The sequence below is a fragment of the Microtus ochrogaster genome, chromosome 18 (assembly GCF_000317375.1).
Source record: "Microtus ochrogaster isolate Prairie Vole_2 chromosome 18, MicOch1.0, whole genome shotgun sequence".
NCBI lineage: Eukaryota > Metazoa > Chordata > Mammalia > Rodentia > Cricetidae > Microtus > Microtus ochrogaster.
Genome location: NC_022020.1, coordinates 46440372 through 46458642, shown reverse-complemented (window position 1 = coordinate 46458642; position 18271 = coordinate 46440372). Strand labels below are relative to the sequence as shown.

Sequence of the window (18271 nt, the reverse complement as noted above, 5' to 3'; positions counted from 1 at the left end):
CCAGCCTGGTCTACAGAGCTAGTTCCAGGATAGGCTCCAAAGCCACAGAGAAACCCTGTCTCGAAAAACCAAAAAAAAAAAAAAAAAAGAAAGAAAGAAAATGGCTTCTTTATATCAGACTCTGTGTCTCCTCAACTGATTTCCAAACTGTTATCCCCACCGTGGGACTCTCTCCTGCCTTCTGGGACCCCACCTGGACCTGCCCACTGCACATCTTCCCTGGGAATCTAAGCATCAAACACCTCCCTGTTCCACCAAACACCTGCACCTTCCAGTTTGTTTTCATCCCCCACGAACACAGTCACGTGTCCTCAGAGCCAGGGACCTGCGTGGCACCCCATATTCTTCCCCCTTTTCTACGCCCACTGTCCATCTGCCAAGCTCTTCCGCCCGAGTATCCTCCATTCATCCGCCCTTAGAGAAAGCTTCTGCCCTCTGCTAATTATCATTTGTAACACTTATAAATAATTCTACTGTTATCACTATTTTTCATTATCATTCACAGTGCTACCTAACATAGCGGTTCTCCACCTGTACCTCTTTGGTGGTCGAAGGGCCATTTCACAGGGGTTGTCTAAGGTCATCAGAAAGCACAGGTATTTATTTATATTATGATTCATAACAGTAGCAAAATTACAGTTATGAAGCAGCAATGAGGCAATTTTATGGTTGGGGGTCACCACAACATGAAGAACTATATTAAAGGGCCCCAGCCTTAGGAGGATTGAGAATCACTGCTCTCACAAATATCAAAACTTGATGAGCTAGAACACCGTACCTTCATCTACACTATGTGTCTCTTAACGATACCTGCAGTAGAACAGGGGCCTGATAAATGTTTGTGGGTTGAAAGAGCAACCCCCATAAGTTAAGTGATAGCTCAGAAAGTGGGCTCAGTGCTCTGCATCCATTTTTTCATAGAACCCTTGGCATGATTAAATTAGAGTTGATCCCTCATCCAAAGTGTTTGGGACCAGAAGTGTTTCAAATTTTAGACTCTTTTAGGTTTTTGGAAAATTTGCATATGCATAATGAGATAGCTTTGGGGATGAGAAGCCAAGTCTAAAATTAAGTTTACTTTCTGTTTCATACATATCATATACCCAGCCTGAAGGCCATTTTACACGAGGCTTTTTTCTGTTAACTGTACCTTATGTTTTCTGTGACTTAGTCCCCAAGTCCAGGATGGGATTGGGACTGGTGGCTACATGATGGTGCTCAGAAAGTTTTGGGTTTGGGGTCTTCAAATTCTGGGGTGTTCAAGCTAGATTACAGTGTCCATCTTACAAGTGGGGAGTGGGAGACTCCGAGACCAACACATATGTGGCAGAGTTGGATCCTCGCTCAAAGTCTGGGCACACATAAGCAAGCCATTGTGTTGGCTCTTTTTTGTTTGTTTGTTTTTGTTTGTTTGTTTTGAGACAGGTTTTCTCTTTCTCTTTAGCTTTAGAGCCTGTCCCAGAACTAACTCTTGTAGACCAGACTAGCCTCAAACTCACAGAGATCTGCTTGCCTCTGCCTCCCAAGTGCTGGGATTAAAGGCATGTGCTACCACCGCCTGGCAAATTTTCTTTTGTGTGTGTTGACTCTTATAACCAGCTGTGTACCCTACTTGTGTCCCCCACCCCACTGTCCCTGTGATTCTTGTGGTGTGTGTACCTTTGGTGGGATGTGAAAGCATTCTTTTTACATGGTGCTCACAAGTGCTTTAAAATAACGAGATATTTATTTAACATGCACAGGGAAGAGAATGACTTGGCACTGCATGCTTGTGGTTTTCCTGCAATTATTGCTCAAGATAATTCTCAAGTAATAGAAATTATGTTATTTAAAGTGGATTGAAGGGAAACATTAAGTAAATAAATGTCAGGTAGCCTAAGGATTGGCACACTACAAGGTTGAACCTCCGGGAACACTTTCCTGTGGAGGAGTGGGAATTGTACCCCAGATCCCACCCAGCTCTCCAGGTACCCAGGAGTGGACAGGTCTCAGGGATTCCATTCAGAACACCCAGTAGCTCTCTGATGTGTGGTATCGTCTCTTCCTATACAGATAGATCGCTCTGAAGGGCCCTACATAGCAGAGCTCAGGAGGGAAGGAAGTGTTGGAGGACCCCATCTTCCCCCAGCCCAGACAGGACTTGCCTCATCCCTCACCTGGACCTCACTCCAGCCCTGTGCAGCAGCAGCAGCAGAAAGTGACTCTGCAGAGAACCCAAGGCGGCCTCGAGAGGAGTGAGGAGCAGTACTCACACGGCCACCTACCCTGCTCCAGGGAGCTGCTGCTTTGTACTACCAAGGAGAGGGCCATAATGCTGGGCCCTCACTTCCCACCCCCAACCCTTGGACCCAGCGAGGGGAGGCCTGCCCCTTGCACCTTCCAGATCCCGGATGGGAGCTACAGGTGCCTGGCTCTGGAAGCTGAGGAGAGCAGCAGTGAAGATGGCCAGCAGGGAGAGGTGAGGCTTGTGGACCTGGAAGAAGATGTGGCCAGCAGACACAGAGCCAGCCATGGCAAGCCACGGCTATCCAGAGCCTCAGACGTAATCCAGCCATCCAGCTGTTCCAGGGAGGCACGAGGTGGTTTCCAGCACGGTGACAGGACCAGCCACGACTGGGATGTGGTACAGGCCCGGAAAGTGATGACAGTCGGTGACAGCACCAGCCCTGGGTCCAGGGTGGTCCAGAAACCAGGTAAGCTTATATCCCTTCTCCCTAGGGTCATAGAGAACCCCACAGGCTCTTAATCAGGGACTTTTAAAGCATGTTTTCCTAGGCTGTTTGACAATGATCACAAGTCTTCCAGCTGTCCGGATCTCCAGCTGTGGGAGGGGGCACCTGGGCAGTATGGGTAGTTCCAGCTCTTTGTCAAGGAGAAGGCACCAATAGGAAGTCCATCTTTCACTTGGTTGACAAAAATCTCACTCACCCCTGCCCTTTAACCATCGTAGCAAGTGGCTGTGAAGTCCCAAGCAACTGGCCCCAGGGAAAGACCCTTCATTAAACCTCCGAGCTCAGTGGCAGCTCTAGACAAACACCCTGACAGAGAGGCCATTGCCTCCCAGGTGCTGGCAGGGTAGAGACTGAAGCCTTCCGTGTAAGATGACCTCAGTGGGGAAACTGAGACTCAAAAGTAGGAGAGTGTGCCTCCGGGTCCCTCAGCATATTGCTGGCTGAACTAGGCAAAAAAAAAAAAAAAAGGTCCTTTCTCAGACCCCAGTTCTCCATCTGTCAGAGATGAATGACAAAGGCAGAAGCCTTGTCACCTGGATTGTAACAAGCGTCAGTGACAGCTTGTGGAGAGAGTAGGATCATTTTCTCCCGGGCGGGGAGGGGGAGCTGTGAGAGCTGGAGTGTGCAGAGCAGACAGGATAGGCAAGGGAATCTGCTTCAAATCGCCTCCACTGCTGGCCAGTGCTAATGGAAACGCCGTAGTGGGTTCACACTGCGGGTGGGGTTGGCCGTGAGCTGAGCCACCATCTGCCCAGGCAGGAGAGCTGCTGCCAGCAGGTCCCTAGGGTGCAGAGTGTGTGTGGGACAGTCCTGGGAGGGCTTGTGCGTCAAGAGAGCGAAGGAGCACTTCATTTCTCTGCAGGCGTTGCTGACGTCAGAGCTGGCACTTCACCAGCCTGCTCACCCACTCTGCTCTCGGCAATAATTCTCTCCAGGCTCTGATCATCTCATTTGGTCACAGTCTCTGCCCAGGCATGGGTTATACAGAGAGCTGGGCAGGAGCAGTGAGGGGCCAGCAGAGCCTCTAAACAGGGAGGAGGACCTCAGAGTCAGCCTGAGTATGAATGAACCTGAGGACCATTGTCACTTGTTCCCTCCCCTTTCCTGGGCCACAGCTGGGTCAGGAGGCAGGGGTGATGGTGACGGGTACCATCAGCCCAGTGCTCAGTAGTCAAGCCCTAGCAAGTCCCTTTGGTGAGCTCATTATTTTTTTTTTCCATCTGTGAAAATAGAATTAAAACAGGAGCTGTTGAAAGGGTGCCATGATTTTAGCTGTAGCTATGTTTTGGAAAATTTACAATGCTCTGGGTAGGTGTGTAAAGTGAAATGGAAGCGGTCATTACTGGCTGAACAGCATAACTGCCGTTGGGCGAGCGCTGTGCAGAGGCTGCTGTGCTAACAGCTTCTGTGTATGGCTTCCTGCGGTCTCGCAGCAGAGCCCATTACGTGGATGAAAGATGGCGGCTCAGCTGTATAAGTGACTTGCCCAGGATGTGACGAGCATGCTCAGCCATGGTTGTATGGCTAAGGGCCTTGGGCTATTAGCTATGATTCTGTTCTGAAATCGTGCTTTCTGCAGATGCCCTGGAATGGTACGGGTGGGATGGAGAGGAGAGAAGATCACTTTTAATGACCTTGTTGGCATCTCGCAGGCTATGGGTCATTAGGTGGGATCTCACTCTCTGTCTTACTGTAGCTTTCCAAAGAAGGGCAGGTGAGACAATGGAGATTCAGAAATTCAAGTCATCTGTCCAAGATGCACAGCCATTGTCAGCCCTGAGACTTGGTGCATCCTTTTCAGGAACAGCCTAATTCATTTGTCTCTTTATGGTCCATCCAGTTGTTCTGAGCATTCCAGGGACAAAGGGGGCAGGAGTGGCCTCAGGAGGAGAGAAAGGAGGGAGAGGTAAGACTTCTCAAAGGAAGCTGGGTCTGGCTAAGAAGTGGAAATCTGGGTGGTCTTGGATCAAGTCTCAGTGGTCTTCCTACTCCCTGGGGATGGGGAGTGGCAGGTCCCTTCCCTCTGCCTGGAGAGTCTGAGGGAAGAAGCCTGGGAAGCTGCCAGGTTATTAGCAGCTTAGGGCTTCCTCTCCAAGCTTCCTCTCATTACAGAGTGGATCATAAGCATCTTCAGACAATCACACCCATCCTTCCGCTATTAAACCTGACTTTCTGGAGTGCTGCCTGGCAGACTGAAGTCCAAGCCATTCATCTTCTGCCTGGGGCACCTTGCAGACCTTTATTTGGGATCAGTGGTACCAGCTGAGCTGGGCAGAGCAAGGCCTTTGGCAAGCAAGAAGGGGCTGCAGCCTCACGTTCAGGTTCTGTGTCACCAGTGGCCTAGAGAAGTCTGATATAGGGAAGCGACCAGGCTTCTGCCAAGTACTAGATGGTCCACCAAAGCGCTCTCCTCTGTAGCCATCTCTCCACACGGTCTCAGTCGACTGTAACTGACAGGGGATCAAGTCTGGGTGTCAATGGCTACAGTAGGAGAGAAACCAAAAACGACAAGTGTACAAAGTCACCCAGTAAATTGGTAGCAAAACCAAAGGCTGCAACCCCAGGCTTCTCTTTTCAGATGCTAGGCTCCGTGTTGAATGTTTTATATAGATTACTTCACTGCACCCCCCTTAATAGCCTTACGGAATTCAGATTTGCCACTGCTGTCTCCTCTTCTTCTTCTTCCTCCTCCTCTCCCTCTTCTTTTCTTTTTATTTTGAAGCAGTCTTGCTAAGTAACCTCGCTGTCCTGAAATTTGCCAAGGAACTTGTGCTGACCTTGAACTGCTGCCTCTCCCCTGTTGGGGCGACAAAGTGTGTCTTCCACATCCAGTTCTGTTCTTTTCTTATCTTTGTTTTACAGGTGAGGAAACTAGGCTCACAGAACTTAAGAGAATTGCCACATTGCAGTCCGACGGCCTGTAGGTGGAGAAGTTGAGATTTGAACCCTGTGAGGTCTTGGACCCATGCTTCTAAATCCTCTTTCTGCTGCTTTGTTTCCATGGAGACAAGGAAGCAGGCTGTGTTCTTCCACCCACCTGGGGCTGGAAAATGGTTGTTCAGGCTCTGAGAGTGGGTGGGCGACCCAGCCAAGTGGCATTCCTCTTCTTCAGATGTAACAGGGAGACCTGGGAGCCACTGCCGACCCAGCTTCTCCTTTGCAAGTGGCCGTTTGTTGGGGAGGGCGACCTAGAGGATTCTGGGTCTTTGCCACTCTAATAGATACTACCTGGAGCCTCAGATGGGGAGGAGAATGGGGGTATGGGTCTAGAAGGCAAAGCGAGTCTGCCCTGGCCACACCCATCTTGATCAAGCAGAGAAACATCTATTTTATTAGGCAGAGAGCTGACAGAGTCAGGTCAAGGTCAAGGAGCCTTGGTCAAAGCCCCTGTCCCTTGGGCTTCTGGGAAAGAGCAGACGACACAGGAGGCTGGGAAGGGAACCCCACACCCTGGTGACTTTAATAAGGACATTGAAGAGTACTGCATACAGGTTCACTTATACCTTCCTGTGCTGTTCGATCAAACTTACATACCACATACATCCATAAACACACGTGTACACCACAGTGTATACATACCACATTCTCCACAAACATTCGCCTATGTATGACCTTTTAAGTTTATACATGTGTGAATGCCATCAAACTCTGCACATATATGTGCAATGGGCAGACACTGGCATGCCCCCCCCAACAACCCCTCATATCACACGGTACATGTGGACAAGTGTCTCAGGTTTGTTTGTATGACTCCCATCCCGCTGCAGGTCATGCAGACACAGGTCTGTGTTGTCACACAAGAACAGTTTCCTGTAGACAAGGGTTAAACCATATCCCTTTCTCAGTCACAGCCTGTCCTCCAGGCTCGGCCACTCTTGCACATCCACCATCAAACACCCACATGCAGGCAGAATCACTTTCTCTTCTCCTTTCTTTTTCCCATCTCTTTCTCTCTCGCAGCCACCCACACAGTAATCCTAGCCTCTCTCTCTTCCTCTCACCCACACACTCTGTTTCCTGGATTTCCACAGGCTGGGGTGTAGTCACCTCCCCAGTGCATGCACTAGAAGAAAGCAATCTCTTGCTTGGTGCCCTCGCTAGGGTAGTATCTTGTCCCCCACCCGACACAACAGGCAAAAGTGACCACAGATCTGGGAATGCCCTGAAGCCCACAAAGCCAGACAGGGATGGAAGGGGCCAGAATGGATTTATCTCCTCAGTCACACGACCTCCTGCACTCAGATCATACCCACTGGGGACACGGACAATCTTAGACCTGAACATCGTTGGGTCTGTGTTTTAGAGGACCTTGGTTGGGATGAGTGTACATCAGTATATTTCTAAGTTCCTTTATCAGAAACCTAAACACTGTTCTTGGGGACAAGTGACACTAGAGCCACTCTGGTTGAAAGAGTGTTCAACCAGTGTGGTCTTCCTTCAGACTTGCTGGGGATACAGAGGTGCTTGTTAACCAAGCCCACCAGTGGCTCCCCACGGGATCTGCACTGGAATGTGAGTCTCTGGACTTTCAACAGCTGTGTGTGTGCTGTTCCCAGTGAAGCAGAGCGACAGTTGCCATGGCCTCTGCTGAGCTCAGCCTAAACCGTGTTCTGCAAAAGTTAAGGAATCAAAGCCACACGGCATCTCTGCCCTTATTGCTGATAGCTAATTAAGTCGGGGGGGGGGGGGGGAACAACGGGCTGGCGACAACCCGCCTCAGGAACAACCCTACTGAGGAAGAGAGTTACTCTAGTTTCTGGGTTGAGACAAGTCGGGTGGGGGTGTCATGGTTATCACTTGAAGGGACAGAATCTCAAAGACAGATTTTAAAGGAGGGTAGTAGGGGGAGGGAAAGAGAAAGTGGCAAAGAGATGGCGGCGCATGGAAAAACCGAGTGAGAAAAAATGTAAGGGCAGAACTGCAGACCTAGAGATGCCAGTAAGATGAGGAAACAGAGGGGCAGGGGAAGCGGAAAGTGAGATGAATAGTGAGGTAGAGAGGAAAGAGCCGGAGCTCCTGGAGATGAGGTCGGCCACAGGGGATGGGGGTGTTGCACCCCGGGGGCTGGGCGGGGCTCGGGAGGGGCGGCGCTAGGGCCCAGGGGAGCGCACAGCAGGATAGCGGCGCCCGCCCAGCGCCCGCGGCTCCCGCTCCGGTCCCCTTCAGCCTCCAGCGGCTAGGACCTTGCTTCTGGCGCTGAGCGGGCGCCACCGCTGGGCGGGGTGCAGGGATCTCGGGGCGGGGCTCACGCTTGGACGTAGCCAGGTGAGCCAAAGCGGCGGCGCCCGGGAGCTCAGGGACCGTGTACTGCTGCTGGAGGTGAGTGGGGGGGCTTGGGGTTGGCGAGGCGCCCAGTGAGTCTCGCCCTTGCCACCTGCGCAGCTACTCGTTCCTCCCCGGAGGAGGTGGCACATCTGGTCTCCAGTCCCTGCACTCAGGGGGAGCTTTGCCAAGTTGCTTCTACAGAGCCTCAGTTTCCCCATCTGTGCAGTGCAGGCTGGAGAGATCTCAGGGCTCTCCAGCAGCTCAGAAACCAGAGGACGCCCTGTCCCGGGGCGCTATCTTCCCAGGCTGTGTGAGTTTCAGCTGTGTGTTCCTTTCCGCAAGCCTGTCGATGTGGGGGGCATGCAGCCCCCAGGCTCAGACATAGGCACCAGCCCTAGCTCTGAGACCCTGGCCGCTCTGGGAAATTCGGTTGCAAGACCCAGGAGCCTGTGGGTGAACCGACGTGGGCGCCTGCGGGGGCAGCAGAACCAACTGTGCCGGCAGACACCTCCATTTCCCGCGGGCCGAGTGGCTGGGCAGAGGGAGCTGCAGTAGTGCTGGTGCGCAGGGTAACCACACCGCTACACAGCTGGGACCGCCAGGGCCCAATCCCACCTGGGGAAATCAAGACCTTTATAAAGTGCCCCTAGGGACTCCTGAGCCATCCTCACCGCACTGATTTACTATTCCCCCTTTCGCTTAATTATCTGAAAGGGCTGGCTCTTTTCTGACACTGTGCTGTGGAAAGAGGGGAGGGGGAAGCTCCCGCCTAGGGCCTTGGAAAGACCTCTGAGGAGGAATCTAGGGGAAAAGTCTCCACGTTCTCCCTCAACCCCAAGTTCTGGTCCTAAATCTAGGTGAAGATAAGGACCCCTGTGTTCCATCCCATCTGGGTTTTTTAGAAGCTGAGTAACAGCTGAGTGAGAAGCCGCAGGTGGCATGTCCCCACTCCCACCGGTCCTAAGTGGCAGGTGGCCCTGCAGTGAACAGCCTTGTTGTAGGTTGTAGGACCTTGGTGTATCCCTCCCTTCTCCAGATCTCAGAGAGGTAGGTGGGTGGGCCCTGAGGGGGCAACTGCGTTACAAATCCAAGTACCACGGTGGCCCTAGGCACAGTCAGGATGTCCCACCCTTGCTGCTTTGGCAAGAGGGGGATGAAATGTGATGCCCGTCATGAGGAAAGGCTACAGTGGGGTGCCTTGCCTGTAGCCACCCTGCCCTGTCACTGACCCAGACCTGGCCTCCTGGCCATGGGGGTGGGGAGACTGATGACTCTGCCCCCCTCCCCCCCCCGCGGGAGGCCAAAATCCCTGTCTGGAGTTGACCTGCTTTTGGATAGTTGTAGCATCATTAAGTTTGATGCTGGAAGAACTAACAGCAAATATTTGCTACTGGGCCACCAAGGCTTGCGGGCTCCAATTTTTAGCCTGTCCTCTCTTTGCAAGCCACACCCTATCTCTTGCACCCTTTAAACTAAGTTAGGACTGAGTCAGTATTTGTACAGGGAAAAAAAAAAAAATAAGGCCTTTAACTCTTTCCCTCCCTGGCCTGCTGTTGACCCTCTACACTGTCTGGCAGGTAAGGTGGATGGTTTTCTTTGGTTGTGCCTGGTTTCTGGCTAGCAAGTTTTGCCCCCCACCTCATCACAATGAAGTTAGCCTATGGGCTCCCTTTAATGGACGCCTTAGCTCATCTCCATCTTCTGAGTAGGGGAGACTGAGTCCGGGGAAGGGAAGAGTTTGTTCAGATACTTCTGCAGGAAGGCTGCAGAGCTGGGGGGGGGGTGACACTTTAATAATAAATGGGAGGGGCACAGTGCCTTCGGGCATCTGGTGGAAGGGAAGAAACACAGGATGTCTTTCTCTGCCCCCTTCTCTACAGTCTTCAGGGCTGGTTCCCAGAGGCCTGCTGGGTGGGAAGTTCACACTCCGCACGTGCCCTACTACTAAGGCTGCCTTCCCACACGGCTAAACACACCTCCAGCTCAGGGGCCTGGCCTGGGAGGCACCTTTTCCTTCAGGGCAGCTCCTAGGCTTCCAGACATGAGCTCATCGGAGTAGTTGATGCCAGGAAGGGAGGGACTGAGGGGAAGCAGTCAGGGCTGCCCAGATCAGGATGCCATGGGCTTGAAGAAGTAGAGTGGGCACTGTTGTCAAAGACTTTCCAGCTCTGCCCCATTGTGATGAGGAAGCAGGGTTAAAACAGGCCAGCAGAGGCCAGCAAGCCGGGAGAGGATAGGAGCCAGGTTGAGTGCCCCAGCTATAGTGCTAGGCTGACCTCTGCTACCTGCTGCCTTGCCAAGTAACCTTAGTTAAATCCCTTGCCTTCCTGAGACCTCAGTAGCCCTGGCTAGCAATGAGGCTGGGAAGGGCACATAGGAACTAGGCTGGAGTAGAAAACCAATTCTGCACTCAGGGAGCTTGCTATACATTTGTATCTGCACAAACATATGTATTTGCACATACATATGTATATATACAGTGTACATATGTGCACGCACACATATGGTTGGGCCTTTTTTGTTTGTTTTTTGAGACAGAGTCTCACTATATAGCTCATGCTAGTTGGGAACTATACTGTTCCCAACTATATAGCTCAGACTGGCACTGTGCTGTCTTGCCCGGCTAGAAGCTAGAAGCGTTGCCTAAATTTTAAAATTAAATTTATTTACTTGTATGTGTGTGGGGGGACACATCATGTATGTGTGTGTGCAAATATACATGGTATGTGTTGGTACCATGTGGGTCCCAGGGACTGTACTCAGATCATCAGGCTTGGTGACAAGCACCTTTATCTGATGTACCATCTCAACACAGATGCTTTTATTTTAATTGAGAGAATAAGACAATAAAAAGGGAATGGGCAAATCAACAAGGTAATTTCACAAGGTGACGGAAGGGGGATTATAGCGTGGAAAGAAGCCTCCGTTGAGATGGAGAGCAAGCAAGAGGCTCCTTTTGGAAGTTACTGTGGCATGGGGGTCTGAATGGTATTTGAAGGGTAGTCAGGGCTTCTTGGAGGAAGCATGTCCAGAACGGGCCCCAGAGTCTTTGAAGGTACTGGTCTGGGTCTGGGAGGATACTGCAGAGGATGGTGAGTATTCCCCCTCAGAGCTGGGTGCAGGTGGTGGGTGTTGGCTGCAGGTTGTGCCTGCCCCCACCCCACTCCTGGCCTCCTGGGCTTTAAAATGCAGGCCATAGGAGTTGGTCTTGAGATCTGGCCAGAGGGAGGAGGGCTGATCTGCTTCTGGGGAGGCTCTTTGAGTTAGGCCAGTGTGTGTATAGCGCCTTTTGTGAACTCTCCCCAGACACTGGGGCTCAGTTGTTACTCCGTGTGACTGGAGGAGGAGTCGACATGACACAGCTCCCAGGCCTTGTAATTCCAGAGGCTTACCCAAAGCCCTTTTTCTGGAATGAACTCTTCACCGACTGGCTGCTGCCTACATTCCATCCCCCTGGGTTCATCTTTTCCATTCAGTTAGGCAGCCCACTGTAGGTCTGTGCTGACCCTGCCCTGCCCTGTCCTGTCCTGCCCTGCCCTGCCCTCCACCTCCCTGGGTGCCACCGTCTATCTCTGTGTCACCTGCTTCCCGAATGGCTGGCACCTGAATCTTGTGGTCAAACTTTGGGGTTTCATTCCTGCCTGCCTGAGAGTTTGTAAGCACATTATGTAACCCCTCTGGACTCCTGTTTCCTCATCTATAAAACAGAGACAATACTAGGCCTTGTCGTGTTATGAAAATGGAATCAGTAGATGGCGAATGCTGAAAAAATGAGCTACTACTTATTAATAGTAGCTCCATGTTTTGATCGCCATTAAAGTAGCAAGCCCTTGAGCAGGTGGCCTGTCTCCCAAGGCTCCTGTATCTCCATGTAAATTTCTTCTTGGTGTTTGGCCAGGGTGTTTTGGAGGTAGCAGGATGAACCAGCACAATGCATAGGACTGAGCGTCAGGGGTAGCTCACAGGCTAGTGGTCTTGAGCAGCCCTTTGCTTCCTTTAGGCTTCAGCTGTAAGGAATAAGCTGAAAGGATGGGAGGGAACTTACTTTGTAGAACCCCAAAGCATTGACTTGTAGTAAGAAAGAAACAGTTAGATGAAACCGTGGTTGGACATGGTGGGCTGACATGAGACCCTTGTGTCTAGTCTAGAAAAAGATCTCTTGGAATGAGCATGCTTCATAAATAAAAAAGCAGTTTATGAATTTTTTTTTTGTTACTGTGTTTCAAGAGCTCAGTTTCAACCAGCCTCACTGTTTTATGAATGGAACCTGAGGCATAGAGTGGCCAGTTCAGTGAGCACCAAAAACAGACCCCAAAGACCTCCAGCTTTACTACTGCATGACATAGTCCAGAGAGGCCAACCCACCTTCTCCAGATCACACAGTGTGTCTTCTGATTTTCATTATCTCAGACCCTCAGGCCCTGGCAAGAGGAGTCTCCTGGGCTTTGGGGCCCAAGCCTCTGACATTGGCCTATGAGCCAGTTCCTTCTCCTTCCTTTCCTGCCCTTCTTCCTCGTGGGTAGGTAAAGGATGATTAAACGTGCACTGTGGGTACAATGGGGAGGGGTAGCCCTGCCAGAGTGAGTGCGGTTAATGCTGAAGAGCTTGCAAGGATGTCAATGCCTGAGCTGTAACAACCCGTGCAGTCCGGCCTGCCCCAGCTCTGTACAGATAGGGAAACTGAGGTCACCACCCAGTTGGAACCGCTTCATCCTTGGCCTCCTGTATTGTCTTCTGGGCTACTTAGGGCTTTGGGACGCCATGGAGAGCTAGGACACAGGGCCCTTTGAGAGGGTGGGGAGGGTACTGATGAAAAAATAGACTGTCATGTGCACAAGGGCCAGACGTGCCACCACCCAGCCTCTGGATGGTTGGCTTCCAGGGATCCAGCTGCTGGGCTCTTCTCAGGCCTCCCGCTGAGAGCCCCATCCACCTCCCCTGGCTCTGGGCCTGAATCCACATGTGCCCAGCCCCGGCTCTTCTCCTCTCTCTCTCCCTCCAGCACTCCTCTTAGCATCCAGTCAGATGGTGCTCTCATTGAGCCTGGGTGGGCCCGAGGCTCAGCTGTTGACTTCTAGCTGTGCCAAGGAAGTCTGGTGTCACCATGTACTGGTTGTGTGGCCTCACATGAGACCCTGTCCCTCTCTGGGCATTATGCAATGATGGAAGAATCGGATGAGTGAAAGTTCTTTCTTTGCAGCTTTGAAGTCTTACCCGGTTCCTTCTCTCAGGAAAAGCTGGAGGGGTGTCATGGCCTGTAAAAGCCACCACACCTCAGAATGCGCAGGGCCATAGGGCCGAGGTCTCCCCCCCAGTCATCTTGACAATACTGTTTTTGTTTGTTTGTTTGTTTGTTTTTTTGTTTTAGCAGCTTCTCTAGTTGAATGAGATTGCACAGTGCCAGGGAGGTGAAGGCTTTGCTGTAAGGGTGTGAAGAGTTCACTCCTCTCTTCTTTTCTCCTGGTCAACAGATGTTTATCCGACCCCAATGGTAGTGTAGGCATGGGAGGTCACACAGCCAATGTCCCTGCCCTGTTAGGGTGGAGCAGACCGATATTAAAACAAACAGTAATGGAATCTGATGAGTTCGAAGAACAGTCTGAGGACGTGATGGGGAGAATGTCACTCCCAGGGGCAGAGCATCTCACCACCTGCAAGCACTCCCAAAGAAGGAAAAACATGGTCAGAAAGTCACAGCTGATAGATAGACAAGGGCAGGAAGAGCTGAAGGCTCTGAAAATAGCGGGGCTAAGGCTCTGAGGTGAGAAAAGGCGCGGCACATCCGAGGAGCCATTGAAGGCAGGCCAGTGAGGCTGGAGGGCTAAAAGGATGAGGCATCCCAAACAAAGATACATCATGGAGCAGTAGAGATAGTCATCCAGCAATGGAGCCCCAAAAGGATTTGAGGGGGACGCTGGGAAAAAGTCTCCTGAAGCTATGCCAAAGACTGCCTGCGTCCTCTTTCTTGTGATTAGGTGCTGTCAGTGGGCTCCACACTCAGCTACTTCACCCCGTTGCTCACGGAGCATCTGGAGCCACCCCACCCCACCCCACCCCCTCTCTGCCTGGATCACTGTGCTTGTATCTGAATGGACTGCCCTGAGCGGGGTGTGATGGTCCAGCAGCCCTAGATCAGAGCAGGTCCTTGGGCAGGCAGCTCAGAGTCTCCTGAAGCTAAAGCCCCGGAGTGGTGGTTCAGTTGTTGGTGCTCTGCTGAAGCCCTTTTCTTGGGACTCAGTTTACCAATTGGTGCCCTAGAGATTAGGTTTATTTTTCCTCTGCTCTCAGAGCGGGGCACGTGGCTGCAGTGTCAGCATCGCTGGAAATGCGGGTTCTTGTGCCTTGCCCCTTGCAGCTCTCCCCCGTACCCCGGTTTTGCAGCATGCGGTCTAACAGGTGCCCTGCGTCACCCCCCTGTGCTTCGGAGCATGAGGACTGCTCCAGACCTGCCATCTTCAGACTGGGAAAGAGTAGATGCTTCCCCTGTCTCCAAGATTCTACATATAATATTCCCAGGTCTCTTTTTTACTCCTTAAGAACTTGCTCACTGGCCTTTAAGCACCCTTAATTCTCTGGGGTTCCCTGTCTTGAGAGTCTGGAAATGCTAGCAGCGAGGGCAGTTAGCAGGCCACAGCCCTGTGACATTTTTCCTGCCTGTTCCCATTTGGTGTCCTGCCATCTTCTCTTTGGGATCCCTGAAAGGGTAGCTGGTACTATTCTTAGCAGGTCAGGGTGGAGAGGAGAGAACATACTGGTACATTATTCATGCCTCTTCGTCAACAGGATTACACTCAGGGCTCCCAGGACATGGCCTTTCCAGCATGGCCTTTGTCACTGTTATGACAAGTACATCTACTATATAGCCCTGAGGTGAGAAGGTGCTTGGCTCCAGGTAGAGACAAAAGCAGTTTTTCAGTGCCTCAAACTTGGAAAACAGTTTTAGGGAGCCCACACCAAGGAGGGACATGTTTGGCGAAGGTCACAGAGGCCCCAGGAAGCATCTGAGTAGAGAATTGACCACGACTGTCTAGAAGATCCTATTCCCAGATAATTACTCTAGTTGAGCGAGGTTGCATGCTGCTACAGAGGCAAAGGCTTGGTCAACTGGCCTGTCACCCTGCTTAGCCTGTGAACCTCACGCTGGTATGTGCAGCGTGGAAAACAATGGTAATGAACCTGGCGTGTGGCTCAGTGGGTAAAGTGCTGGCCAAACACACATGCCTGAAGCCCTGGGTTCAGTCCTCCCCACCACATAAGCCTGGGCATGGTGGTGCACATCTATAATCCTAGCACTTGGGAAGTAGATGTAGGAGGATCAGGAGTTCAAAGTTATCCTCTGCTACACAGCAAGTTTAAGGCCGATCTGAAATACAAAAGACACGTATGCAGTTATACGTATGCAGTGTGTATGTACTCTGGCAAGGGAAGGAAGACTCTCTGCTTCTAAAAGTTAGTGTGTTAGTCAGAGACCACACACACCACCATGACCGGGGCAAGAGCCACAAGCCTGTTGATGGGTACTTTGCATGTGTGTGACCAACTCTTGCAACCACCCAACAAGGTAGGAATTTGGAGACTGTTACAAGAGGCTCAGCAGATGGGAGGCTAATGGTCATCAGAGCTCATGATCGGGTTAGTTAGGGCAAAATGTTTGTTCTAGATCAAATGCTGCCACACAGTGCAAGGGCTTTGGGCTGTGCATGGCCCAGCGAGAGAGACACTACCATGCTGGAATATTAACTGGTTGAGGTTGTCTCATTGATGGGAAACCTTGAGTTGCTGGGGTAGTCACGTGTGTCAGAACTTTCATGAACCTGGAATAAAAGCCAGTGACCCTATGGCTAAAACCAAATTATAGGGATTAGTGGATCAGGCCTGAGGTGGCAGAGCCTCTGACTGGAAGCCATAGGCTGCATGCTGTGAAGTCCTAGGAGGTAGAATGGCCTTCTCTGGGTCCTCTCCCCACCTCTAACTTTTTAAAACTTTTTTGAGACAGGGTCTTGCTATGTAGTCCTGGCTGGCTTCGCGTTTATGGCAGTCCTAACCTCTGTTTTCTAAATTCTGTGGGTACAAGCAGGTGCCACTACACCCCAGCCTCTGCTTCAGTTCCTAGTCTGTAGAATGACGTGACAGTCCCTGCTCTGCCTGTATTTCTGATCAATGAAAAGAGCTATGGAAACCACCAAAGTGCTGTGAGTAACTAAAGGATGGTTTATGTTCGCTATCCTATTCATTAAGTTTTCTATTTTGCATACAAAATACGTAGGTTTCATCGTGGCATTTTCATGCCCAGCACTATGTACAGGTATGTGTCAATAAACAGTGCTCATACCCATCCCACATAATAATTCTTTTTACATGGTTAATGTTATTAAATGTGTTTCTGGTTAACATTAAGGAGTCATGTTATAGGCCAGACCACAGTCTAGGCACTATCTGTGTTTGCTAGCTACAAACGTAACTTATGGGTTGATGTACTCTTATGGTCCAGCGAGTCTCTCACCTGGCTGTATACCAGAGTCCCTCAGGTGGACCCATAGGTCTAGACTGGAGCCCAGGAATTGGCATGTGGGCCACCTGCACATTCTGACCTGGGCCCAAGAGAGAATGGAGCTTGCTGAGGCCTCAGGCTGGGGCTGGTCTTCTTTCCCTGCTCCTCAGCTGCCCTGCTCACTGCACAGGAAAGATGCTGGGGCATCTGGGGTGACAAATGAGGATACTGACGGTGGCTGCCGACACGCTCAGTGCCACGCAGGTACTTCACAGGGCTTAGTTGTTGTAGGGGTGGAAAGAGGGGCATTCTCTGGAACAGTGTGGTCTCCTGGGACACTCCAGCACCATGTGGTAGATTTTAATGCGTCCCTGAAGAGAGAGGCTGTGACTGAGGTGCAGAGTCATGGATTTCAAAGCATACCATTGCATGAGCACGGTGTACTTCTGTATGCCTGCAGGTGCTCGTGTGTCTGTCCTGCCCACTCTGTTTGGTGCGTGCATGCCTCTATTGTGTGTCATGCGGATCTGAAGAGGGCAGAGCCTCTGCGTGGGAGCCCGTGTGCAAAGGCAGAGGTGTTGCCACCCGCTGGAGTCTGTCCAGCACTAAGGAAAGAGAAAGAGATCCCAGAGAGAAGAAAATAGACACGTTTCCCTGATCGTGTGGGGGGTAGCACAGGCTGTCCCTCTGCCAAGCCACTTGTTCTTCCCACACACCCGTGTCTCACCCCCACCTCACGGCCTCACTCAGAAGCGCTTTCTCTAGGAAGATGACCTTGGTTGCCATAGTTAACTTTGTAAGTCGCTCTCCCCGGGCTCAGACTCACATGGATATTTATTATCTTGCCCCCTTATTAAAATTCACATATTTTTGTGCTATTTCTCTTTCTGGCCATGAACAGTGTCCGACCCTCAGTTTGTGCAATAAATATTGGTTGAACTCAGGAGTGTGTACTACCTATTTTCTTTAAGTTGTCCAGTTATCCTCTCCCTAAGATACACCGGAGGCCACTGGCTTGGAGTTTGTTTTCTGGGACACATTTGAAATTTACATAGCTATTAAGAAATTAAGGACCAGAGTACCCTTCCCCCCCAAAACCCTTGGTTGGGAGGCACCTTCTGTGGTCCCAGTGCACCCCTCACCCTTTGAGGAGATGAGTGAACTAGGTCTAAAGAGGTTTAGGAATTAGCTCAAGGCCCCCCCAATACAACAGGACAGACATGGGAATCAAATGTCCTGACCCGCCTTTGGGAAGGAAGGGTTGACTCATTTGGCCTCTCTGGCAGGATTGCTGTTGGGTCCAGGGGACATTCAGGCCTGGAAATCGATGAGTGGCATTGAGTAGATGTGTAGGGCCAGCATCTTCTAGTTTCCCGGAGTCCTTGGGCCCTCTTGGGTGCATGACCACCAGCCAGAGCTTACATAGTCTGCTCCTTCCCTGCTGGGATCTTGGACGTGGGGCATGGCCCTGCTGGGCCTGGCAGGTGAACTGTTCTTTTCTGCTATAGCATTTTGATTAGAGGTTGCCTCTGGGGGTCCCCCTGGGCAGTGGGAATGAGATGGAGTTGGGCTTGGTTATAGACAGCAGAGGCTGTCTGGGAAGAGTGGCAGAGGGGGTGAGAGACCATGAGGCCCAGCCTTGCAAGGCTCTGCAGAGGTGGCAAAGGCTGGAGCTAAGCCCTGCAGAAGTGATCAGTGCTGTAAGCCATATCACAACCTCTGCATCTCCTTGCTGAGCAGTGACTATGAAGGAGACTGTCCTTGCGATTTATCCATTTATTTA

The 18271-nt window shown here is 51.3% G+C and overlaps 1 protein-coding gene across 2 annotated transcripts in view; it reads left to right on the top strand.

Annotated features, from left to right (window-relative positions):
• The first annotated feature begins 2052 nt into the window (after positions 1 to 2052).
• The window catches only part of Synpo (synaptopodin), a 34709-nt gene continuing 18490 nt past the window's right edge, over positions 2053 to 18271 (top strand). The window contains exon 1 of one of the 2 annotated variants that reach the window (XM_005356150.2): positions 2053 to 2693. In XM_005356150.2, coding sequence (XP_005356207.2) covers positions 2312 to 2693 — 382 coding nt within the window. In that variant the 5' untranslated portion in view covers positions 2053 to 2311. Of the gene's footprint in view, positions 2694 to 8290; positions 8308 to 18271 lie in introns of those variants that run through there. The other variant, XM_026783497.1, reaches the window with a different exon arrangement.